This window comes from Syngnathus typhle, linkage group LG3, assembly GCF_033458585.1.
Source record: "Syngnathus typhle isolate RoL2023-S1 ecotype Sweden linkage group LG3, RoL_Styp_1.0, whole genome shotgun sequence".
Classification (NCBI taxonomy): domain Eukaryota; kingdom Metazoa; phylum Chordata; class Actinopteri; order Syngnathiformes; family Syngnathidae; genus Syngnathus; species Syngnathus typhle.
In genome coordinates this window covers 4,153,629-4,179,366 of record NC_083740.1, presented here as the reverse complement: position 1 = coordinate 4,179,366, position 25,738 = coordinate 4,153,629, and the positions used below count along the sequence as shown (strand labels likewise).

The window sequence follows — 25,738 nt, the reverse complement described above, 5'->3', positions numbered from 1 at the left end:
TTAAAGGGGATTTTTGTTTTTGCAATTTTCAAAAACTTTTTTCATAAAGCGTCATGCATGCTGGTTAGTTCGGCTGTTCAAATCGTTTTTTTTTAATTTTTTTTAGCTGCTGCTGCTTTTTTTGGGGGGGTTAGTAACTCGGAATGGCAATGGATAGCCACTGTTGTGAACGAGTCTGTCGCCAGGCGCCATTTTAACTATGATCCAAAAAGTAAGAAACTGAAATCGTCATCCATTTTAGCTAGGATCCAAAAAGTAAGAAACTGAAATCGTCATCCATTTTAGCTAGGATCCAAAAAGTAAGAAACCGAAATAGTCATCCATTTTAGCTATGAAGAAACCGAAATTGTCATCCATTTTAGCTATGAAGAAACTGAAATTGTCATATCTCTCTCTCTCTCTCTCTCTCGCTCTCTCTCTCTCTCTCTCGCTCTCTCTCGCTCTCTCTCGCTCTCTCTCGCTCTCTCTCGCTCTCTCTCTCTCGCTCTCTCTCGCTCTCTCTCTCTCTCTCTCTCTCTCTCTCTCTCTCTCTCTCTCTCTCTCTCTCTCTCTCTCTCTCTCTCTCTCTCTCTCTCTCTCCGTTTCTCTCTCTGTATGCCATAATTAGACACAAATGTCTGAATTCATACATGAAGCCAAATCAGTCTTTTTTTTTTTATTTTCTTTTTTAAACAAGTATCATTCCTTCCACTGCAGTCCAAAGTGAGACTATTTTAGTCACCTCTGTCCAACTGGCAGGCTGCCCTTTTAACACGGCGACAGTATGTTTGACACTTACGAGTTGCTGGGGGCAACCGAGGTTGCGTTGTTTCGCCGGATGAATGGCATCATGGGAACACGTCCGGCGTGCCTGAATTGTGCCTGCGCTTGCGTCATATCACCGAGTGTGGGCTTCTACAGCGACACAGAAAGATCGAGAAAGGTCATCAATAGAGTTTTTAATTTCAATTTTAGATGAGATACTAGTCGGGAAGTGAATTTGGGAAAGACGTTTTGACACAGGAGAGCATGACATTGGTAATAGTGGTAATAGTTCTTTATAAGAAGAAAAAGAAACCCCAGACTATAATCACTGCCTGTGGTTAAGTGGAAATGAATATTCCTTTCTGTTTGACTGGAAGTGTAAAGCAAAGAATAGCAATAGGGTATCAAATGATCACACACCAAAAAAGAAAATGCTCTTGAGAATAGAAGAAATGTCATCTCTGAAGTCGAGGGCGGTTGGCAGCAGTAACTAAACGGTTTTCCTTTAATGTTTTTTGGGAGAAGGCCTAAGTTGACATAAGGAGACATTTTTGGCGACCAATGTGCGTGTTAAGGTCCAACTGATTAATGGGCTCAATTCGGAAATTGGCAAAATTCAGGTGGATTTTTTTTCCCCCTGATTTTTGCAAATAGTGTTTTTCTTTCACACATTACAGCAACATTTAAACCTTCAACATTGTATCACCAAATAAATATCAGTTGTTTTTTCATATTCTGTTCTACTTACATACAAACCGACAAAGTAATGTAAACCGGTCAAATGTTTTGAGGACCCCCCCCCAAACTAATTAATGTATTTTAAACAATCGGCTGATTAATTGGTTAACGGAATATATTTTTGTCAGATATCAAATTTGGCATTAGCCTAAAAAAAAAAAAAAACATTTTAACACGCTGGTAAGTGAAGACATTCATCCTGCTGCTCTGTTCAAGGATTCAATTCAGCAAAAAAGCGAAGGGCAAATTTTTGTTACTTCAAATGATGCACAAAGGCAAAGAAAATAGCTGGCAGAAAATGTTTATTTTGTTCATCATCTTCATAAAAATAACAACATCGATATCAAGTTCATGTATTGTAGAAACTGTATGCAAATTCGAACAGTTAATATAACTTAAGGCGAGTTCAAATTTTTTTTTTTTTTTTTTTTTTTGCAGTACCCTGTTGGTGCCAATGTCACCCAACTGACAACCTTTATTATTTTTTTCAAGTTGCAGCATCTTCCAAGCAAAAGATACATTACATCAAAAAGTCCTTCATGGCTGAACCCAAGCTTGCAGCAATATGTGCTACCTGATGACCCATTCAGTGTAACAACGCTTGTCGGATGAAGTGCCCAAAAAAAGTTTCAGATATCAAACGGTGACATTTCAAATACTGAGTTACTCAACAATATAGCCCTCGAAAACCAACACGTGATTAAGGATATTTGAATACCCCCAGAAAACGAGGCTCAATTGTCATAAATGTAAAATATACACTCAGCTATAAAAATACAAGGAAGTACAGTCATACAAATATATTTATTTGCCATTAATTATATATCTTTCACAATTTAAACAACACAAAGTCCAATGACAAAAAACACTGACGGCTAAATGATAGGAAGTATAAACAAACACTAAGTTTGATCCAAACTTTATGGCCCAAACCATAAATATATTAGCTTACATTCATTTGAATAACCCCCCCTCCACTGTGACATGATTGAAGGAGGGGGGCGCTATTTCAGGTAAGAAAAAAAAAAAAAATCAAACATGCATTGAGCAACATAGTCCAATAACTGGAAAAAAGAGAGAAAAAAAAATAGAACATTCTTAGTTGAAAATCTCGATAGAAATCTGCAAGTGCAATCCACCCGTGGGCGATGAGAGGCGGGATGGGAGTGAGCTAGGAGCTGTCCGGCCGCGGAGGTGCTGAACTGAACAGTAGCAGTCATGCAGCAAACAGCCACGCTTGCCTCCACCACTGACGGCCACACGTCAATGTTCCCCTGACGTCTTAATCCACCCGTGGGTCAAATCGGCGTGCCTGTTACGCTCTCCATCCAAACTGACTTGAAGTCGTGTCTTCCGAGAGAGAAAAATCCTAAAATGTGGTGTGCGTGCGATACGATGCGTGGGGGAGCCTCGTCTTCAAATGCCCTCGGGCAGAGTGAAGGGCCACGCGTTGGGAGTCACTTGGGGCTTCAGCTCCATTTTCTCCTTCTGCTTCTGGTGCACGCGTCCGTGCCGCTTGCGTTCGTCGCTGCGGGCGAAGCGCTTGCCGCACACGTCGCAGGAGAACGGCTTCTCCCCCGTGTGAGTCCGGGTGTGCGTCGTCAGGTGGTCGCTCCGGCTGAAGCTGCGCAGGCAGATGCGGCACTGGAAGGGCTTGTGACCCGTGTGGATGCGGATGTGGCGGTTGAGCTCGTCCGAGCGCGAGAAGCGGCGGTCGCAGCTCTCCATGGGGCAGGTGAAGGGCTTCTCTTTAGGAGGGCCGTGCGAAGTCGATCCGGATGTGCTCTTCCGGGCTCTGGGGGGCTTGGCGGCGCTGGTGCCGGAGGTGGAAGTGGCGGCGGCACGCGTGGTGTAACTTTGGGCGAAGGAGTCGGGAAGCAAGGAGGAGTAGAGGATGGAGTCTATGGTGCTGGGTAAAGCCGGAGAAGCGTAAATGGAGTCACACTGGTTGGATGCAGGGGGGGCTTCGGGGTAGGGCTTCAGACCCATCGGCGGGGGGAGGTAGCCGTTGTACGAGTAGCCCTGGGAGCACGTGTCGGAGAAACACTGCTCCTGCTTGATGCCCCCCTCCACTTTGAACTCCACGTCCGGATTGGGGCACATGGCGGGGAAGGTGTCCAAAAGTTCCTTCACGTCCATTTGCTGCTCGGGTGGGAAGTCGCTGGACATGGGGAACGTCTCCGTGTGGAAGCCGCTCTCCAAGCAGTCGGATTTGCAAAAAGCCCCCCATTCATAGCTCTCAAACTCATTCTTGACCACCACCGGGAAGGAAGCCGCCTCGGACTTGGGCTCGGTTTTGGCGAAGCCTAATTGGGAGGTGGACGGCTCCGGCGCAGGGGGTTCGGCCTGATCCTGGGAGAAACCGGTCTGGTGGTCGGAAGAGGAAGAGGGGTACGCCGGCGGGGTGGGCGCCGAGCAGGTGAAAGGTTGCCTCTTGACGTCTCCAAACTGCGCGCTGTCCACAGGGGGCGTGTATGAAGCCCCCCGGCTGTTGGCGCTTTGCTGCTGGGCCTCGGAGAGCTGCATCGTGGATATGCCCACGATCTCGGTGATCATGTTGAGGAGGGTCTCGGTGGTGCACGGCGCCCCCTGAGAAGCTTCCACGTAGAAGCTGCCGGAGTAGGCGAGCGAGGAGGGAGTGTAGGCGTCTTTGGGGCCCTCGCAAGGGTTAAACGCGTATTCCGAGTTGGAAGCTTCGGTTTTGAGGGTCGCGGGGGCTCCTTCTGTTGAATCAGAAAGGGAGAAAACTTTGTCAAATCCCCTTGTTTGGCTTTTTCATGTGGGGGGCGGGGGGTGGGGGGGAACGCGACGTTACATAAACATGCATGCGCATCCGGCGCGCAAACGCGTCGACGCTGCGCCGCAAGTGTGGCCGATTTGTCGCACACCATCGCCGGCATCCGACATTCCCTTGCATGCAACATTTGCTCCCCGTGCAGCGGGACTCACCGTGGCCGAACTGCGCGGGCACCGAGCGCTCCGCGTCGCCGAACGCGTCTCGGTTGTCCTTCCTCGCGCCGGCGTCCATGCCCAGAGAAGAGCCGCTGCAATTGTCAAACTGAGGGTAAAAAGAATCTTTCGCGTTCAAATCCATGTTGTTCAACATAATGGTGCACTTCAAAGGTCCGGCTCCAGGATAAATGTATACTGTATCGGGAAATCGGGGTGACTTGTTTTCCTTCAAACCCCTCCTCTTTTTATTTTTGGGATGGTGTGCGACAAATGATCCCCAATTGTGCTTGATTTAAATAATAATAATGATGAAAAAAAAAAAGAAATTCAAGATAATCCTTCTTGTCTGTCGCTCCGCGGTCATTTGCTTGCTCTCCCGTCTCTTCCCTTATATACACTTTGGCGGCTCCACGGCCCTCCTCCCCATTCATCAGCTCAAGTGAGAGGATTCCCCGCTGCGTGTAAACTTCATGCCCATATATGGACAGAGGATGTGACGAGTCTGTCCTCTTCCTCTCCTCCCATCGTGGCCCTCCCCTTCCTTGCCTATCCGAGCAAGGATGGAGACTGACGTTGCAACAAGTGGCCACCCGTGCTGCTTTGCGTTAATCATCCCCAACATATGGCTGAAAGGCCACTATGGGAATTCCTCCAGAAAAAAACTGAGATGATAGCCGATATAACCCCCAGACCCCATCATCACCAAAAAATAGAGGACTACGTGAACCCGTAGGACACATGCGTCATGGTGTGTTGTACAGATATAGTTTTACCAACAAACTTCAACCACAATTGTATTTATTGTATTATATTGATGTGTTACTTTTAAATCACAAGCAGTAAATTAATCTAACGATGTAAGATTTAACATACATAAGGATTTTGGTCCTACAGAAAGAAAAAAGAAAGAAAGAAAGAAAGAAAGAAGAAGAAAGAAAGAAAGAAAGAAGAAGAAAGAAAGAGGAAGAAAGAAAGAGGAAGAAAGAAAGAGGAAGAAAGAAAGAAGAAGAAAGAAAGAAGAAGAAAGGAAGAAGAAGAAAGGAAGAGGAAGAAAGAAAGAAAGAGGAAGAAAGAAAGAAAGAGGAAGAAAGAAAGAAAGAGGAAGAAAGAAAGAAAGAGGAAGAAAGAAAGAAAGAGGAAGAAAGAAAGAAAGAGGAAGAAAGAAAGAAAGAGGAAGAAAGAAAGAAAGAGGAAGAAAGAAAGAAAGAGGAAGAAAGAAAGAAAGAGGAAGAAAGAAAGAAAGAGGAAGAAAGAAAGAAAGAGGAAGAAAGAAAGAAAGAGGAAGAAAGAAAGAAGAGAAAGAAAGAAAGAAAGAGAAGAGAAGGAAGGAAGGAAGGAAGGAAGGAAGGAAGGAAGGAAGGAAGGAAGGAAGGAAGGAAGGAAGGAAGGAAGGAAGGAAGGAAGGAAGGAAGGAAGGAAGGAAGGAAGGAAGGAAGGAAGGAAGGAAGGAAGGAAGGAAGGAAGGAAGGAAGGAAGGAAGGAAGGATTTGTATTGCAAGACAGATGGGTAGATTCTATGGTTGGGCAAATGGACTGCAAACAGAGCAATCAGTAGCTGGAACAATCTGAATGGGAATATGCGCTTGATGACGCATGATAATCAGTGTTTATATTGAACAAAGGTGAGTGAAATAGATAAAGATATTCTGCCAGACATCTGATGCCCATTTAAAAGGTTTCCACTCATTTGAGCATTGCGTTTTGACCATTCCATACCCAAGGCCAGGCTGCACATTTTTAGCAGTTACAGTGATCGACTCTGCCAAGCCGATCTTTTATCCCGCTAGTAAATTGCGGGTCACTCACACCATAGCGACGACGCCTCATCCGAAAACGACCTCTTGGCCTTTGAAAGCATCGGAGTGAGTCGATAACACCCCTGATGTGTTCAGTGGTTGAACCCAACCGTTCACGTGACATTTCAACACCCAAAGCGTTTTTATTTTTTCACTTCTCTCTTTCGGCATCTGTTGCCGGGTGAACTCGACGGTCACGCTTCCTACTACACAAAGTCGATAATCTTTGATAGGCCGCCGTGGTGTGCAGTGGACTTCTCGCTCAGGTTGTCGCATCAGAATGGTGAGGATCGGCTGTACAGATAGAAACACGCTGACTGGCCGTCTATGTATATATATATATATTTATATACATATATATATAAATAATATAAATAATAAACAGGGTTAATTTATACATAACCGCTCCCACAACAGGTTTCTCCGCCCATTAAATAATCGGCTAGGGTGGGTGAAGCTCCTCAGTAACTTTCAAATGATGGCCAGTGTCAAGTGTTTTGCTTCTTCCCCACATTTGAAGAGTTGAACCAAACTGAACATTAAACTGAATTCCACTCAATAACCAGACTGTTGTTCCATCTTTTCCTTTTATTTGCTCCCAGTAATTACTAGGTGAAAATCCTCAAGGACGAAACAAACAAACTTTAACACTTAATATTTTGCATATTATTTGTAAAAGCAGGTCCACAAAAAATAGCTGTGAAAACTTTGACATTAAATCCTAGAAAAAAGTTGTTTTCCTTTGAGGCAAGATAAGCGTTTTTTTTTTTCTTTTAATGATTTATGTAAATGCATCAAATATTAAAATACAGTTGTATAAATATAGTAACCACATGATGAATTTAAACTTCTTAGTAAACCCAATGAATGCAAATATTAAACAAACAGTGAACCATATTTACAACCATATATGATATTACGTTTCAGCAGTGAATATTTTCAATACGTTTCAACCACGTGACCTATGCAGGAAGAAAGATGCGCGTTTTTAATCCGTCGCGTTTTTATAATTGAACACAATAGTATCCACTTATCAAACGCACATTTCCCCCACGTCACTCGTATTGACAACAAGGAAGATTTTTGTGAGCTTACCGGCTATCTCTTTTTGGTATTTTGTATTTTCTCTCCATTGCGTGCTGCGGTGACATTCCGTTTTTCCTCCTGGGATCCGTAATTATATGCAGGTGAGTCGCGTGCACACGCTCTGTTTCCTTGATTCACGCAGGTAAGCAACGTGCACGCGCGCAGATAGCTGACGTTCACCGCTAACAGTGAGCTTTAACTCTTTTTTTTTTTTTTTATATCTTTGGAAAAAAAATAAAAACAGACACACAAAGAGCCCTAACCAAAAGTCAACATTTTTTTTAGTGACATTTGTTGGAAAACAATGAAAAAAAATTGGATTCCACAAAGGCTGAAACGTATTAAATTATGAATCATTTCAATGAGAATAATTCCCATATACCACAGGTGTCAAACTCAAGGCCCGGGGGCCAAATCCGGCCCGTCACATCATCTTTGTGGCCCGCAAAAGCAAAATCATGTGAGTCAATTCAATGTTTTTTATTAAAATACCAAAACTGAGATATTGCAATTTTTTTGGTGATAATCCTAATTTCCAAATAAATTCGAAAATTGTTGAACTTTTCTGTTGCGTGTTATGATAATATTTATTTCTATTTAAGTCTTTAATGGCCCCACGAGGGAAATCATAACTCCGATGTGGCCCGCAACACACAGTTGCTACTGAATCAGAACAAAAGCCTTAAACCATTGCATTTGAAGAAGAAACAAAAAAAAACCCAGCAAAACTTAATCAGCAATACGACATCTTTGTGCCAAAGCAGATTGACAGGGCGAAAAAATGAAACGCCTGAGTCACACGGAAATCAAACACAATACACACAATAATAGACATTGACTCAAATTGTGTCATTTCCCTTAACGCCAAGAGGTGGATGAGGCATATGAGTGCCACGATGCCGTCGTCTTTTTGGAAGGCGGCGTATGATAATAAGCTCTTTCGATGCATCGCTGACATTCTCCGGGAAACAAATGGCTTTCACCTTAGACGTGCACTCTAATTTCAAGGGCCTGCAAGATGTTTAGCTTGGAGCGAGAGACTATTAAAACCAATCTGATTGCTCAAGAGTTCAGATCATGGGAGGGCCTGGGACCAGAACTGCAGGGATGCTAACCTCGCTGGACTTCATGGAAATGCCGCGGCGGAAGGACGGCGTAATGGATTTATGTAACGTTAGCACTTACTGACATTACAGGTTGACGCTATACCTGCATTCATAATAAAGCTTTGTTTATGAACCTGCTGGCATCTGATGGACCAAATGCTCCCTTTTTGCATTTTAACAAGGATTTGGAGAAAAGAAAGTTCAAAATGAACTGGCCGGGATGCAACACTTATTTAATGAAAGTGTCTCTTGGCACTTTGACGAAAGGGGACATCTCAGAAAGCTAAGGTGTAAATTATCTTTTGGGCTCCTGAAATAAAACTGATGAGCTGGGGAAAAAAAAAATCACACCTGCATTGGTGGAATAAAATGGGGTATGTGGTCCAGAATATAACCCCCGCACCAAAAATATATTTTTGACCAGTCCTGGAACTTTCCTGACACATCTCAAATATGTTTTTGTGATGTTTTCTGATTGCATAACCATTGTTTTGTTGATGATTGGTGCAAGCTTTTCATAATATTTTCAGAACTTGGAGGGGTTTGCTTTGAGTCCTTTTTTTTTTTTTCTGTGCACTGTAAATGTAGACCCGTGTTATTTTAAGGCTCACTCCTGGACAGGGTGTGGGAGTTGTGCTTGCAGGTGGGTGCCTGACTTCCCTTAGGGAGCTCTGCCTGCAAGATAAAGTACATTAGATGGACAACACTGCCTGGGCTTGGAATATCTTTTTTTTGTTGTTGTCTCCACAATTGCTAACAAATCGCTGATGTTGTTGTGGGGAGACTCAAAAGTAACATGAGGAAAGCAGCAATGTTCTAGCTTCGGGCTCACAGGTGGAAGCGCCCGACGGTGTTACTCGACGATGGGCAGTGACCAAACTCTACTGACACGAGGCATAATAATGAATCATAACATATCTATTTTGAGTTCCACACCAACTCGCTGCTTCTATTTTTTTTTTGCTGTATGTGCGCTTTGCTAATACCATTCTTCCCTAATCAGAAGAACGAGAGCTGTTTCCATCAAGACATCGTTATATAAAGAACACTAAACTCGGCATTTCCGACAACCCTCACGAAATGAAAATAAATCACAAGAATTTGACCCGTGCCGCTTGAAATAATTATTTTCCCAAAAGCCCTTCAGGAACAACATTGCCTGCCTTGGATGCGTAGATCAATCAAAGACCTCCATATCAGCCGACAAACACATTAGCATTCAGCCTTAAGTGTTTTTGAGGAAACCCTTTTTCGCTTTATGGATGCAAAGCTGATTATTTGGGAGCGATCCTACAAATTAAAAACAAAACACACACGAGCGTATCGAGTGTTGCAAAATCCAACCGCCTCCTCCGAACCGCATTGTGACATGTCTCACATAGAAATCTCACCCCTGAGGCGTTAGCTGAGGGAACATCTTCAATCTAAACCTGGATACAATGGGGCCTGTAAGTCACCGCACAAAATGGATTGGGAGAGTTTAAAAACCACAGAAACCTCTGCCGGAAACACGACTTTCTATAAATACACGCTTATTCGCCTCAGCTGCCAGATCCTCTCATACACACATTTACAAACTCCTGTGTGTGTGTGTGTTGGGCCGCACACTGTTACATATACGACATCATCATTCAAATGTCGGGTATAAAAATAATAAAAGTAAAAAGCAACGGAAGCGTGGTGCTTCTTCTGAAAGAATTCTCACATCCTGCGCTTTCTCCCAGAGTGGGAGTGGGTTAGGGAAGCCCGGTACCAGGCCCCAACACGGCTTGCGCTGCCGCTCCAGGTTTCCCGCTGCTTCCAAAAATACTTTTGCCTCTCGCCCACTACGGTCCCCAGCTGCCTGTGGTTTCTACAACATGGTGATGATGGGTGAGGATGGCACACACACTGAGCGCTCGGATCATGATTGCGGAATGCCCCTGGTGTTTCTTCAAACGTGCCCCCAGACTCCTCCACGCATGGCTTGCACTTTGCACTCTTCTTTGCTGGATCCATTTTCCCAGCAGCAGTTGGACCCGATCCAGAGCCTGCACCTGCTGTTACCTAACTGTGAGGCTGCGCATCCATGACGCACAACTCTCTGCTCGTCTTAATTTGGCTAATTGCAGATGTTTTAAGCATATTTATGATGGAGTCATAAGAAAGATGGGGTGGGAAATCTGCAGCCCGTGAGCTACAGCGTTTGATTTTGACCGCCGTGCAATTCGGTATAAGAAGACTGGCAAGTCCAGTAAATTCTGTGTGGATTGCTAAAACTAATGTCAGAGGCACTTTTTTTTTTTTTTGCTACTAATTTTTGTTGAAAATGTTCTGCTTCGAATCAGTACATCCAAATGCCTTTTTATTTTTCTCAGCTAAAGAGCAGCAGAGCGGCCTTTGTCTATAAAACCGTAAGCAGCCCTTAGTAGCAAAAGTCAGGACACCCCAAGGGTTTCCCCCAGATACTACAAAACTTCCTGGACTAAAAAGATCAATAACCACACGCAATCATTATTATGGCTAATTGCATGTGCTGTTGACCGGCATAAGTTAATAGGTCTCAGTGTTGCGGTCTCTGACTCATCCGCACCCACACTGGTTTCTATTTGTTGCTCTTTCTCCCATGCAGAGACTCGTATGCGAAAACATGACTGCCGATAATTAGAGAACGCCTTCATCTTCATCAACCGTGCCACTGTCGACACATTCATTAGCGGGGACGGCGCAATGCAAACAGGTCCAAACAAATAGCCCGACGCGGCAGACACGCGAGGAAACAGATGAAGAATGTTAAGAGCTTGCAGCTAACAAAAGTAACTATGGAAACGGGCAGCTCGATGTGGCACTAGCATCCACAGCTCTCTCCAGAAATAATAAAATAATAAATAAAAAAAACTGTTGGGCCAAGAGCGAATCAGGTAAAGACAAAAGATCCCGGGTGAACCTATTTATAGTGGAGCTTACATAACATACATAGACCTATGTTGGCTCAGGCAAGTTTGCTGCTCAACAGCAAAACCTCTGTGGGGCAAAGATTTCATGGAAAGCAAAAAAAAAAAAAAAAAGAATATAAAGACATAGAGCGGCGTGCACGATGGTGGCTAATGCAACAAATGGAGGCAGGAAGGCTTGCTCATTTGGATGCCAAGGTGAATATGAATTGTCTGATTCAGAAAGCGCTCATGGCCGCCAGCATCAACTATTAAGCACGGATAGAAATTGCATCGAGCACAAGAAGCCTCATGTTTGTTTTCATCCAGAACATCGGCTGCGGCTTCCTAAAAAGCCCGCGAGAAGTGTCCCCATCCCTGAAAAAAAAAAAAAAAAAAAAAGTCCCCCGTGAAAATTACAGCCTGTCACTAGATCTTCAATGTAAATTGATCATTAGCATAATTATCCACTTACGCTGTTTTAATTCTAAGTAGCTCTCCATTGTAAAGTAAAATGATAGCCAGAATGTACTGTATTCAAAAAGCCTCTTCTGGTGAATGCTTTATTAATTAGCTCCCTCTAGCATACAAGCAGACTTTTGCAAAGTGCTGCATGGTTCAATTTAAGTACAGTGCAGTAAAACCAGAGCCGAAAGGGCTCAAATCTAAGATGTCATTTAAATTAAAAAAATAAAATGAAAAAAAAATGACAAGAAAAATCATATGGAAAGGCTAAAGTAAATTGCCTTTAATGAATGCCTTACTAATTATTGCAGCTTCCTCTAGCAAACATTTGGAGTAAATGCATACACGTCAAACTTTTTAAGATTAAAACATTGACAAAAATAATTAACATACATAGAAACAAACAATTTGTATTTATTACTGTGGTTAAAGTGATAAACAATCCCCAAAAGTATAATAGTTATTGCAATAATGACTACGTTGTTTCAATAAAATATTAAATAATCCATCAAATATTGACTACATTTATTTGGTACTTCCAATTCATTTTTAAAAACTGAAATGAATAAAATCATTTGAAAAGGAATGTTATCCCTAATAGTAATAAGGATTTAAAATTAAAATAATAAAGTTGGTCAATGGACAAATGGATTTTTTAAGACTGTATTATTATGATGATTCAATTTCCAGCAATGAGGGATATTCACAATTCCTGCATTACATAACCATATATTGATATTCATTGGGATGAACCTATTAGGCTACTGTACACATCTACATACACTACACTTGTTGATTAGTAGAGATCAATCAACTATCATTGCTATTGCTTATAAACAATGACAACATTGAAATATGCAAATGAGCACATTCTGACTCATCTGTTTATTATGCAGTCACATTAGTTAGCTCTGATGCCGTTTGCCTATTATCCCATCATCGCATTGGAAAAAAGGGTCTTGGGTGAGGGGGATGGAGCACTGAGTGCCTTAGTCACACACATTGTCTACACCCTCAAAGAAATACATGCAGTTTGGAGCCGCATAAAAGGGACGTGCAATCCATTTCCTCTGCGAGACACTGGAAAAGGCACAGGACGATGGCTCATCACCGTTAAATGCTTTTACTTCCGTGTTTTGCCTTCACACGCTCACAGGTCAGATGAGGCCCACTGACAATCATCGGACATTGACACAAGTCGTTTGACAGGTCTGGCAATCAGAATTATTGAAAGCACTGGACTCAAATTTAAATAAATCAATAAAAAAACTAAATGATAATTAGAAGGATGCAAGTGCATGTCGGTGTCCTCAAAATAATTTGATAATTAAATTAGATTAATTAAAATTGTGATTGAATTCCAAGTAGTAAAACTTTCGGGCGCTTCAAAATTGTCACACGGGCAGAAAAACTGTCATCTTCTCCTAAATGTGTCGCAACTGCAAATCGGGTCGTGGGACTGGATAGAAGCCATTATTTATATAAGCATGAGACCTTGCTGCACCGCTCCGAGCCTTCAACTTTACAACCGTATTCAACGCATTCGTAGAAACCATGAGATTGGAGTCATGCATGTTGACGGCCAGCATGGCCGCTCTGGCTAGCTGCCTTTTATACGTGGTGTCAAAGTATTAATAAGAATCTTGCCACTAGCTGCCCCGCCAGTGTGATTGTATGTCATGATGTCGCCAAGAGTGCACAGAAGTCAATTTTGGTGTCTTTTGATGTCAGCTTGAGCGGCGAAGCCTCACAACAACCATGCTCCATGGAAACCAAGCAAAAAAAAAAAAAAGACTTGTTATACTGACATTCTACTGGAAGCCTTCACACAAAGTGACAAAAGAGAAATGCTCCGGTGGCTTCGCTTCAGGTCACGGCGTGCTGAAGCTAATGTGAGCTACAATGGAGCAAGTCGTTGGCATGTACCTGGCGAGGAGTTTTAAGACATATAAAATAAATATTTCAAATATTTATACCGTTCTGACATGTCCTTTGGGAGATGTGCGAAATCAGAATGGTGATCGTAAATAGTTAAACATTTAAATGTTCCCCTGTGTTTTTTTTTTTTCTTTCACAACTACAAACAACCAAGTATGATGGAGTTTCTCTCGAAAAAATAAATAAAAATGGGTCAAGTTGTTGCATAGAGGTAGTAACACATGATTCATGCAAGTGTATTGTCAAAAACAGTTAAATCATTTATTTTTTTTCAAACGACATTGACATGAGCAGTGCCAAATTCGACTGATTCTTCAGGTCAAAAACATAAAAAGTATGAAAAATTGCTTTACTCATTAAATTATTTAAACCCCCCTCCCCAATGTCAGGTCTGGGGCGTTGTAGTTCTCTGATGAGATGATATTAGTACTGCTCAGCCATCATTAATAAAGTTAGGGATGACCACCCAGTGAAGGGGTGGCTCCCTTGACCCGCACCAGTCAAGTCGTCGTAGTTTTCCCAGATGTAACCCGTTTCGGCGTACTGTTTATAAATATTATTGACAATATTTGTCCTGAGTTCAACGTACAGCTGATTCGCCTCCTCCTTATACGGCCCCTTGGTATGGCTATAGAAGTAGAGGGCCCTGACTGCCAGGAAGTTGATATTAAGCCATATTGGTCCTCTCCAGTAGGGGGCGTCATGTTCCGAGTTTCGCTTCATGTACAACGGATCGGATTTGGACAGAGAGCGCAGGCCGTAAGGCGTCCACAGCTTGTTGGGATCTTTCATGTCGCTGAAGACGGCCTTCAATTTGGGGGAGTCGGGCTCAAGAACCAAAAGCAAGAACGGGAACAAGCTGACGTAACCCAGAGCGTTGACGTAGCGGAGTTTGGGAGCCTTGCGAACCAGGCGAACAAATCGCGTGACGGGGACCTGCTGGCGGTGTTGTCCGCGGGGCATGTACACCTTCTCCTGCTCCAAGGATACCTCCCGAGTGTGGTTGCCGTAGTCGCTGAAAGCCAGGAGGTGCTCGGACCAGTGGTGCTCGTACAGCAGGTCGTTGTCTGACAGCACTTGGTGGGTGAATTCGTAGTCCGCCCGAGGTTCGTCTAAAATCCGAGCGATCTGAACCATGATACCCGAGACCATGGTCATCCAACAGCGCAGATCCACGTGGCGCTCTTCCGCCGACGGGTGCGAGGCCCGCGGGTAGTCATCCAGACCGGAGGTCAACGTCTTGGGATTGAGGAACAGATTGGAGTCCTTGTCGCGCCCTCGCCAGCGGTACGTGTGAGGCAGCTGCCCCGCCTGAGTGGTGTTGTACCACTCGAACCAGGTCTTGAGTCTGGGGTAAAGTCGTCTGAGGAAAGGTATAGTTGGCCGCGCTTCCTTGCTCCGTGGCTCCGTTGACAACTGCTTAATGAGTTCGCCAAGTGCTAGAAAGAGCGTAGGCGGGTTTGCGTTCTCATTCCGCTGAACTATGAACTCAGCGGGGACCTTACTGCGAGCCTCATCTCCGAGGATCTGCTCGCGCGGGATCCAGCCCTCCACGTTCATCAAGTCCATCCAGTGGGCGATGACTTCTCTGGTCAACTGTGGGTCCCACTTACTCAGTAGCAGCTGGTGAAAGCCCTCATCCCAGAGAAAACCTCGGGGAAAGAACGAGCGCGAAGGGATGGCGGTGAATAACGCGCCCTCGGGATACAGGAGCGGGTATTCGTTGTAGACGGACTGCACCACCGACTGGCCGTAGAAGTAGCCCATTCCACCCAACATGTTACTGAGCGCCGCCTTGCCAAACTTGATGTAGGCCTGATTGAAACTGCTATTCTCGAGCTGAAAGGTCTCCTCAAACTTGGCGTTGAACTCGGCCTTCCTCTTCTCCAGCTCCTGGGTCATAATGGGTCCCGCCAGCTGGTCGGGGCGTCTGCGAAAGCTCGCCGATTCAAAGAGCACTTCAACTTGAAAGGGTACCTGAATGGTGACCTGGTGCACTACGAAGTCACTTTCTTTCCTTGCATCGGGGTCGTTCTGTTGGTTGGGCTGATGGGGGGGCCTGTAGGGGCCCAGGCCGATGTAGTGCCTGCTCTGCCCGTTCGGAGGGTTGTGGACAAACTTGCGGTTCAGACTGTGCTTCACGATGTCAGTCAGCTTGTCCAAGCCGGGAGTGAGAGTCTGAAGGTAGTTGTAACTGGAAAAGGCAGGAAACAAATACAGGCCTTCACAAACCAGTCAGTGTTACTTACATGTCCTTAATATTATTTATATTGGCTGTATTAGTCCTTAATATTATTTATATTGGCTGTATGAAGTGTGAGCGCTTGGTCAAACAAACGAATAGCTGCTACATACTGCCATCTAGTGGTCAACGTTGTGAAACGCTCCCTCATGCAGTGACATGAGAGGAGATGGACACGCTTGACATTTTTTTACCTGGCATATTTAGATTTGGTCAAATTCCGTCCAACAGGTTTCTGGAACGTGATCTTGAAATTGCCCAGCTCTTCCGAGACGCCCGTGATGGAGGCGAGACGGGATTTCTCCTCCACGTGAGCCTGCAGTGAGCCTTGGGTATCTGCTGCAGCGTAGAACATCAGGGAGAGGATTGGCCCCGCTGAGCCAGAGCTCTGATGGGTTGAAAACAAACAAAAATCAATCAATCAAAGATGGCGGTTTGTTCATAGCGGTTGCTATGGAAGCATTGTGACTCAACAGTTGGCTTAGCGGTGACCCTCCAGGTCCAATCTCCACCGTGATAACCTCCGGCTCGCTTGACGAACTCGGTGGTCAGTACGACATTGTTGTCTTGGATCTCCTGGACGCCGAAGGTGAGCCCGTCGTGCATCAGCCAGCCGTAACTTTTCAAGCGATCATCCTGCTCACAGGTGTGCCTCAGTTTCACATCCATGGTGGAAGGCTGAATCATCCACATCATACCTGATGGAGATAAATATACACACCAGTTGATCACAAATTTGGTTGTACCGATTTATTTCCGGAATAAAAAGTATTTATTTTAATTGACCATTCTCTATTCGTATGTCTACCTGTCACAATTGACCTAGGACTCCTTGTTTTCATGCCAAAGTAGACCTGAGGCCTGTAGGATCCCCAAAACCTGTCTGGAGAGACCTTGGCGCTGGTGGAATTGGCATCCAGGACAGGAGGCGACGGGTGCAACGTCACAACGCGCCTGGCCAGACTGGAGCGCATGTAGTACGCGTAGAAGAACCAGATGAGGCTGACCACACAGAGGGCGATGGAGATGTTGATGAAGATTTTGCCAATATCCACTTTCTTCTTCTTATCCTTGCGAGCTAACACAGAGGGCTTCTCATTATTTAGGAGAGAGGAGTTCTCTCTTGCCGGCACCCTCCTACGCTGCCTGCCCATCCTGATCTTGTAGACCTGCGGACGAGAGTAACGTGTGGAGCTCAAGGACTTGAATGGGGTCCAACGTGTTGAAGAAAATTATTAATGTGAAAATTACGTGTGCTTTTTTTTCGCCTTTCCAGGACTGACTGGCAAGAACTGGGACAAGACAAAAGTATTGAAAGCAACATAAACACAATGTTGTAACACTGCCAATAACAACTGAGACAACACAAAGTATTCAAAGCAATAAAGGCAAGCTGTCACAAAGGTCAACCACAATATTAACAATAACCATCATGGTGTCAATCAAGCCGTAGACGGCCATTAAAGGGGCATTATTTACAATTTAACAATTCGTCTGATGCATTAAAAAAGCCCATAAATTCCTTGGGGATTTTTTTCTGCACATAAATTACACATATTGTTGCTTCACGTTGCTATTGCTTTGTTCTGGTTGATATGGAACTTCTTGATGTTATAAAGGCGAGAGTCAAATTTGCATTTTCGGTACGGCAATTAAAAATAACTTGACACATGAGCCACTCATCACAAAGTTGCATCCACGCCTCCTGATAGAGCTGCCTTGAAGGCAAGACGATAGTACGGTTGGTTGTCACGAAATTACAATGTTAAAATGATTGGATCCAAAATTAAAGCAGTTTGATATAATGTTCATTGAGTGTATGACAATTTGATATGTGCACTGGGTGTACGATCACCCACCTGTCGACAATTTCAGACTCGGCTACTTGCTCGCTCGGCTCGCTACTTCCACGTTCACGTCGCTGTTTGATGACGTTTCTCTCGGGCGCTTGAATGTGACGTCACCCAATGGTACGCTAGAGCATATTTAGCTAAATATAAAAATACATGAAATAAAATACCGTGAATAAATTAAGGGTAAAAAAAAATGTCGTATATAAAGCGGTCAATAAATTATGAAAAGTTTAACCAATTAATTTACAGGTATTATATTGTACAATGTAATTGACACTGCAATAACTGATTGGTCTTTGTACTTGCTTAATTTTATAACAGGAAATAAAAAGAACTAATAATTTAGTTAAATTTTAATTTGGGCAAAAGAATAATATTTGGCTTTTGAGGAAAATAATGGAATTTTTCATTTAAACCTTAAATTAATCTACAAATTCTTAAGATTAATCAATACTTGCACTATATTTTTAGAAGTACATGTTTCAAGGTTTAGTGTGGCCCTCAGAGTACTGGGTATCACTTGTAAAAAAATAAATAAATAAAAAGTAAGAAGAAAACAAATATGCTGCCTTTATTTAATGAACGTATTTTATTTTTTTTTTTTTATACATATTCAAACTTTGGTCAATATGTGAAACAGACAGAAAAACCGTGATGTGTTTATGTTGAACCAAACCATCTCCAGATCAACTGACCAGAAATGTCCATTTATGGAAACTGTCAAGCAAAGCACCTCAATAGAAGGTCCACGATGATTTGACTGCACCTGCGAGTTATTTTTTTTGGAAAGGAAAAAATAATACAAAAGCTGAAACAAGACGGGTGGATTAACCCAAGAAACAATGAACATTCTTACAAAAACAACAACAGCGTTAACAAGATGAAGCAGACTGCCTTCACTTCCACCAAAGCTGCTGTGTGTGTGTTTGTGTGTGAAGACACCAGGGGGAGGAGCTTAAAACTCCCAACTTGTTCAGATGAAACTTGAATGCCCATCTTCTCCTGAGGATCCTCTTCATTTCTCATTTTTAATTTTTAATCTTGCCGCCATCACCTTCGCTGACCATACGCTTGCGCCCTCTATTAAAAAGAAAACAAAACATGGTGGAATGAGAGAAAAACATCAACAGAGGATCCTGAATACAGCATTTCCGGTAAATTTACTTTAAATCTAAAGTTTTCTCACCAGTTACACAGTAATTGAGTAGACCGGCGGTCCACCACAGCCTAAACGTAAAGGCGGAATTTTTCCATATTGTACCAACCTCGAAGGACAATCATCTCTTAGCTGCTTGGTGATGACCGACTCCTGGTAGCAGAGGTCCACAAACGTCTCCATGATCGTGTGGGCGTGCGGCACATCAAGACTGATTTCGGGGAGTTCGTCGTAGACCCGCTGGAACCCCTACAGAGGTAAAAGTTAGCGGGTCCACAAAGAGTTCTTCACACCAAGATGACGAGACTGACCCTGTTCATCTGATCCACGGTGAGGTGGCCCGTTTTCCAGAGGGACTGCAGCAGCTTGATGATCATGGGGCTGGCCGTGTCGCCTTTGGATTCGAGCACCATGACAATAGCCTGAAAATACAACACCAGCTTTTGGGCTCTCATTGTTAAATGTCATCCTCATTTCAATCCAATATTTTACAAATTAATAGAAGAACAGCCAGTGGCAAATTGGGAAGTAGGGAAATTTATTTCTATAGACGCTCTGCGACACAATGTTCTTATTTATTTTGGATTGGTCAGTACGGAATCCGTACTTGACAAATGAAAGTGTAGTCCCTGCCAAAATGAACAAATAGTCCTTGGCGTAAAACTGAAAGAAAAGATATTTTATTCCAATTAGTTTTGTACTTGGCTGGATGCAAGGAGACGCTAATTAGATCCAATATTCCCTTTATTTTTTAGCTAAAATATGGAGGGTGTCATGTTGTGGTACCCCCACACTATAAATCAGCAAAATGATACCTCATAGACAAGCTCATGGTGGAAGTGGGGGACTTCCAGTTCTCGGAGGCAGCGCTCGGCCTCCAACACATCTCCTGAGGTCAGGTACTCCTTCAGCAGAAGGTTCATCTGGGAACAAACATAAAACACTCCAAACTATAAGTAATTAAAAGACCCCAAAACCTAAACTGTGAATAACAAGCTTTTTTTTTTTTTTTAAACAGCAATACATTCTAATCACATACAGCAAGAAAACACAATTTTTTTTAAAAAACTTCATTCTCTTGCGCAAGATAGCATCTCATCTACACACGGCAACATCCAAATTCGAGCAGCAAAAATTCCACAGCAGGCAGGAAAAAAAAAAAAAAAAAACACCCTGGTGTGCAGATGTGTGTGTGTTTGTGTACGCCCCCGCAACAACACACATCCCTGCGCAGAAGGCACTCTGCTGCTGACAGCAACAAAACAGAGGCCACAGCACCTTTTGTTTATCTTGCGGAATGAATGTCCACAAAAAAGCGCGGCGGTCCGTACACACTCTCGAGTGTCTCCTTGGATGCAAACGCGTGGCAAGAGGGTCGTCAAACCACACAATGGCCTGCTACACCTTGGGCTGGTCAAGAGCCCATCACAAGGTACACACGGAAACACTTAACCTACTTAAAGCGTCACGTTTCCACAGCCTGCAAATGCCTTTTTTGTGTCGAGTTTTTTTCACCTACGATGGAAAATGTGGAAGTGGATCTTCACATTGTAGCAACAAAATGGTTACTGGGCTAATCGTACTTCTTTGATGAGATGTTTGACCGGTCTGAGGCCGCCGCCCACTCCCCACACGTTGTCCAGACGCACCATGGCGCTCTTCAGGGACAGCAGCACGGCGGCGCGGTCCAAAGCCACTCTGACCACAAACAAAAATAGGGTCAGTAGATATAAACAGCAGAAAAAGACATTTTCCATCCCATATAGAAAACAGAAGATTTTCAAATCAAATCATAAAAAAAAATATACAATATTCACCTGGCATGGTCACAGTCCACTTTGCCTTTGTAACAGTCCAGGAATGACATGGGAAGGACATGATCCGCTATGGCTCTGGCTATGAACTGGCCCAACATCTGGCGAGAGAAAAAGTATCAAATTAAAATAACACAGATGTACAGGAAACGAAATAAACTGGTCGACGTGAGAAAACTACTGACTACTCTTCCTTCTTTGCATTTTCCAGCAATCTCGTTGCCCTTGTAGCACCCCACTGCCCCCCACAGGTCAATCCTAGTACTTGCGTTTGTCACACACACCAACACAAGGCTAAATTCACAGATGCATTTAGTACCTGCGGAGCCTCAGGCGTGTCCAGTATGAGGTCGGGTAGGTCTTGGAGCATCTTGTCAAAGGCTTTCGCCATGTCGTTTTGGCTTAGCACCTTGACCGAAAGATCGGACAGTAGGCGGGAGGTGAGCTCTCGGTGGCTGGCTTTGCCTTCCAGGGACAGCGAGACGGCCACCGAGGAGAACTCGTACTTGTGGGAGCCCAAGTTGAGTTCCTTCAGCAGCATCTTAGTGCACATGCATCGCCGTGTTATCGAGTGCAACTTGCATGTAGAATCGGGTCTAATTGTGCTCAAATTGTCTTTTCACTAACCTGGACCTCCTTTGTGTCGCCATGTTCAAAGTATTCTTGGACAATTGGGTTGACCATTTTCCCCAAGTCCCTCTTGTCCACCTCTGGAAGAACTTTGACATAAACCGTGTCTCCCTTAAATGATAAAGTAGTGCGTTAGACCCAATGCGACTATGCTAAACAAATATTTCAAATGAATCATTCAATTCATCTGTACTGCCTATCGGTCTTAAAAAAAAAAAAAAAAATGTAATTGATTCATCTTGTTAGGGTTAGAACCATGTTTCCATCCTACAGTATGTCCCGAACCATGTGACCTTTTCCACATTTAACCCAGACGTTTATCTTTACTACTGGGTATCTTCCCAAGGACATTGTGGCCTTGTGGGTCAGGCAATCCCCTTGCTCAGCACACAAGCCATTTATTTGTCAGTACCGCTGTGTTCAAGTTCCCCAACGACACTGTTCCGGTTCCACTGTGTTCCAACATCAAGGCCGAAATTATACTGTTATCAACGCTCTTTTTTTTTTTTTTTTAACTTGGTTGCAGAAGCTCCGTTCCCACTCTACTTTCTTTCACTGGCACGCTGAGCCCTTTGCTTGATAAGGAGGTTAAAGATTGAAAGGTTCTGTTGATTGACAAGTGACACAGCCATCTGGATGACATGAAGGTGCTGGGATACGTCGATGCCGCTTTTTACTGATGTTTGATAATGCCATTCTGTCTTGCAGCGCTGATGGACATTATTATAATAAACCGAAACATGTTCGTTCATGCCAACCTGAGCAGATTCGTCGTAGTTGGGATCCTGCAAATCAGGTTCTTCATCCTCATAAACCATCCCAGCGGCACCCCACACACCTTTACCGCCTGCTCCACCTGAAAAAAGAACAACAAATAATTCATAAAAAAAATATGCCGTTTAAAATTAGGGTGTGTAGACTTTTTATATGCACTGTATGGCACCACATGTTGATGCATAAACAGGGAATTTTGGGGGGCAAAAATGTCAGCTTTTTAGCTAACAGCAACCAAAATATCAAATCAAAAAACTTTATAGTCTGGTCCAAAAAGTACCTTTTTTCGGCAGGCCTCTGCCTTTGCCCGTTCTGGATTTGCGGTCACTGGGGACGACTTTGCTTTTGGGACTGTTGGGGTCCACGCCGGCGGTGTCCCCCGACTCGGAGATAGAATCGCTGGTGGAGTTGCGGGATGACTTGCGCAGTCGCCGCTTGGCCTTGGCCTTAAGCCTGGCCTCGTGCAGGGCCTTCTCCTGAGGTGTCCAGTTGGCGTTCATCTCCACCTCGTTCAGCTCGTCGTCATCGTCGGCGTAGGGACGCTCTGCCTCTTCTGGCTGGTCGTCGCGAGGAAACGTCCCTGTGAGTGGGTGGGACAGTGGCAACGTTAATGAGGTTGTCTGCATGATGGCTGTGAGGCCTTCAACCGCCCCATTTCAGTTAAACTGTGCAGATGGCACTGATACTACTGGTCGCTTATGGAGGGAGAATTTGTCGAGCGCAAGATTTAAAAAAAAAAAATCAAAGTATTGCATAATAAAACACTTTCGGGGACTTTAAAACACTGTATTCCCATGATGATGATACATGTACACTGCATTAGCCTTAAGTAGGCCAACGTGGCCATTAAACATTTGTGGATTTTGAGGAACGAGTTGCAACAACAGGCTGGACTGGTGTGTTCCTGCAGGCGTGGGAGGGGGAGGAAGGAGCAAAGGGAGAACACATGGTAAAGAAATGCTGACGCCTGGTTTTTCTCTCACGTCGCTCCCGTCCTTGCACGGTCGACTCGCGGCGGCCGAACTGACTACATATGGCATGGTCGTGGGTCACATGACTGCCTCGGGCGGGTCCCTAGGGTGGGGTAATGAATACTTCTGCAGGGATCCAAAGGATAGTGTGAGCTCTCACTGCATATGCAGTATTATTACTGGAAGACATCCAGACCACATAAAAAGTCTCAACTCTTCCAAAATGAATTTTCATAGAAAGCCAGATGCACATTTTGCAGAATTGTAGTTCAAGAAATAAATGGAAAAATAAAAGGAACACTGCAGAAGCGACGACGATTAACTCTTTGCAGCCACGCCCGATGCCTTGAAAGAGTATAAAGAAAAACATTCCACTTTGCTTGTTCCTTCCCTCCCCATATGTAGGTCACACGGCCTGTCACTGGCTGTAAATTAGAACTCGACCAACCGCCCTATGCCAAAACACGTGGTCAACCAATCCGGGTAGAGTGGAGCGCTGCGAGGGAGGAAGAAAAAAAAAAAAAGTTTTGCCTAGATAGGAGTTGCGCAACAAGTGTCAGGCAATTTCTGCAACTGTTGAAAACTTTGTTGTTGTCACACGTAAACATAAATGGCCTATAATGGGGAATAGGGAACCTACAGCACGTGGGCCAGATAGGCCAAGAACATTTGATTTGGTCACACAGTACTGAAAACAAACTATTGAGAACATTTGATTTGGTCACACAGTACTAAAAACAAACTATTGCAATTGAAATTGTTCTTCCAATTTTCTAAGGATGCATAAATGGAAATATCTTGGTATGAAGTAAATTGCTACAATGTTGAAAATAGGGCGATTATTATGTTTTTTTTACTTTAATATTGTGATGGTGATTGTAAAAGGGGAACGAGCTGATCGTATCTTGCCATGTATCAATAAAATAATAAGCACTAAAGAAAGTGAGATAAAACCGCATTGCTGACGTGTTTGCTTTTTTGCAGCGTTCACAGGAGCGGCGCTGGAGAAGCGAGCAGGATGTAAACACTCCTCCCCTTTCAAATAACATGCTACCAGTACACCCGACTGTACGTCACAAATTTATGAGGAGCTCCCCTAAACATGACTTTTCCCCTATAGTTTGGACTTGCTCAGTTTAGTGAGCTAATTTTACAACTGGAATGCAAACTTGACACCTTCAGTGAACGCGCTACGTGGCCCAGTTGAATTGTTTCTCTCGCTCTTTCCTCACAAATGGATCTAATGTGGATCTTGTGCATACATAAGCTTCACTTGACATGCATAATGAAGAAAGAAAAAAAAAAGCCATGTGGGTAAACTAGAACACGTGTGTCGCAGAGGTCAATATAGGTCAGTGTATTAATAAGAACATGGAGGGACGGTGCTACACGGGGGGCTGGGGGTGCTTTAGCCTCATCGGAAGTCTGCGGAGCACGATTTAAACCTGTTCAGCATTTTCATTTCATATTCTATCTCAGCCTCCCTTATGTGTCATGCTCCCCCGTCAGACACAAAAATGTCTGCTTAACCTGTTGGTTATGCAGCTAATAATACATACAATACAATAATACATTCCGATAATAATAATACATTCCTACGCTTTACGTAACATTTCAACAGAGTATAAAACGGAGATTATATAAGACCTCCCTTTGGATACTAACGCTACGCGCTTGGGTCTTTGTGTAGCGTTACGTGACCTCGAATGTAAATAAATAAATACACCATAGAGAACCATGGCGTTGTTTTTGATTTTGGAACACTGTCGCGAAAGCGTGGGCAGACATGTTTGTCGAGGCGGAAGTGAGCGCTCCAAGATCATCCAATCACGACGCGAGGATTTATAAATATGGGGGAAAATTGCTTAATGTGCACGAGGGAGTAATTTGGAATATGGGCTGGAACTTGAAAGGTGCAATATTGCGTCATCCTATTGCGGTGATTGTTGTTGCGGTGGTGGTAGTTTGGGAGGTTCTCCGGAGCACATGGTGCATGCTAGCCATGCAGCCCGTCCCATGCATAGACAATGGGGGGTGGCCAGTGCATGCCATCAGGCCCCGGGGTAGTGGAGGTCGAACCCCAACCCAAGCACTGACTCACCGTCTGCCTGCTGAGCCGAAGACCGAGCGTCCACTTCGGTCGCCATGACGAGACTTGGCTGGATAACAGTCAGTCCTCCACCAACGCGAGTTCTGGAGTGTATCTTCCTTCTTTAGTTCCACAAGGGGACAAAAAAAAAAAAATCGGGGACGGGGAATTAGCTCAGAGGTTAGCAGTGGCGAGAAAGACACGAAAAGACGAGCAAGTAGACCTTTGAGGCCGAGCACGTTTGAGCAGTAAGATAAACAAAGTCTGTTTTTAACTTGGAGAGCAGGGAGTACGGTCACGTGGACGCGCTGAGGGTGGGGGTTGGCCCGTCCTGACCAATCACAAGCAGGGGGTAAAAAAAACTAAAAAAGAAGGCACAACATATCACTTTTATAGCCTGTTTTGTTTTAAGTAATGTAAAGTACATCGTCCCCTTAGTATTGCATGATAACAGACTAAGAATTCGAAATAT

The 25,738-nt window shown here is 44.0% G+C and overlaps 3 protein-coding genes across 4 annotated transcripts; all 3 read right to left on the bottom strand.

The window, feature by feature from the left end:
* Window positions 1-2,898: 2,898 nt before the first annotated feature.
* LOC133152087 (early growth response protein 4) lies at window positions 2,899-4,588 on the bottom strand. Its single transcript, XM_061275624.1, has 2 exons — window positions 4,432-4,588; window positions 2,899-4,205 (listed from the first exon to the last, which is right to left on the bottom strand). The coding sequence occupies exons 1-2, from the start codon at window positions 4,586-4,588 to the stop codon at window positions 2,899-2,901; spliced, it is 1,464 nt and encodes a 487-aa protein (XP_061131608.1).
* A 9,388-nt stretch (window positions 4,589-13,976) lies between these two features.
* mogs (mannosyl-oligosaccharide glucosidase) lies at window positions 13,977-17,952 on the bottom strand. 2 transcript variants are annotated; one of them, XM_061275111.1, is made up of 6 exons: window positions 17,839-17,903; window positions 17,231-17,271; window positions 16,788-17,148; window positions 16,454-16,677; window positions 16,174-16,367; window positions 13,977-15,931 (listed from the first exon to the last, which is right to left on the bottom strand). In XM_061275111.1, exons 3-6 carry the CDS (start codon window positions 17,131-17,133, stop codon window positions 14,161-14,163), a joined length of 2,535 nt encoding a protein of 844 aa, XP_061131095.1. In that variant the 5' UTR covers window positions 17,134-17,148; window positions 17,231-17,271; window positions 17,839-17,903; the 3' UTR covers window positions 13,977-14,160. The 2 variants fall into 2 exon arrangements, with proteins under 2 accessions (XP_061131095.1, XP_061131096.1); XM_061275112.1 differs by lacking the exon at window positions 17,231-17,271 and having other exon boundaries at window positions 17,839-17,952.
* A 450-nt stretch (window positions 17,953-18,402) lies between these two features.
* On the bottom strand, window positions 18,403-25,564 carry pdcd4a (programmed cell death 4a). Its single transcript, XM_061274912.1, has 11 exons — window positions 25,279-25,564; window positions 22,487-22,786; window positions 22,191-22,288; window positions 21,430-21,543; window positions 21,122-21,343; window positions 20,806-20,903; window positions 20,572-20,686; window positions 19,804-19,911; window positions 19,300-19,410; window positions 19,098-19,237; window positions 18,403-18,912 (listed from the first exon to the last, which is right to left on the bottom strand). The coding sequence occupies exons 1-11, from the start codon at window positions 25,322-25,324 to the stop codon at window positions 18,861-18,863; spliced, it is 1,404 nt and encodes a 467-aa protein (XP_061130896.1). The 5' UTR covers window positions 25,325-25,564; the 3' UTR covers window positions 18,403-18,860.
* Between the last annotated feature and the right edge of the window lie 174 nt (window positions 25,565-25,738).

Excerpts from the sequence above, each read along its gene's own strand:
- LOC133152087 (XM_061275624.1), bottom strand. The coding sequence starts at position 4,588 with ATGTTGAACAACATGGATTTGAACGCGAAAGATTCTTTTTACCCTCAG. Across the intron at positions 4,206-4,431 it reads GCCCGCGCAGTTCGGCCACG|AAGGAGCCCCCGCGACCCTC; the intron begins GTGAGTCCCGCT and ends CTGATTCAACAG.
- mogs (XM_061275112.1), bottom strand. The coding sequence starts at position 17,133 with ATGGGCAGGCAGCGTAGGAGGGTGCCGGCAAGAGAGAACTCCTCTCTC. Across the intron at positions 16,678-16,787 it reads TCCTAGGTCAATTGTGACAG|GTATGATGTGGATGATTCAG; the intron begins GTAGACATACGA and ends TATCTCCATCAG. Across the intron at positions 15,932-16,173 it reads ACCAAATCTAAATATGCCAG|TTACAACTACCTTCAGACTC; the intron begins GTAAAAAAATGT and ends TGCCTTTTCCAG.
- pdcd4a (XM_061274912.1), bottom strand. The coding sequence starts at position 25,324 with ATGGCGACCGAAGTGGACGCTCGGTCTTCGGCTCAGCAGGCAGACG. Across the intron at positions 22,289-22,486 it reads CAGAGGCCTGCCGAAAAAAG|GTGGAGCAGGCGGTAAAGGT; the intron begins GTACTTTTTGGA and ends TTCTTTTTTCAG. Across the intron at positions 19,912-20,571 it reads TCAAACATCTCATCAAAGAA|ATGAACCTTCTGCTGAAGGA; the intron begins GTACGATTAGCC and ends GTTTGTTCCCAG.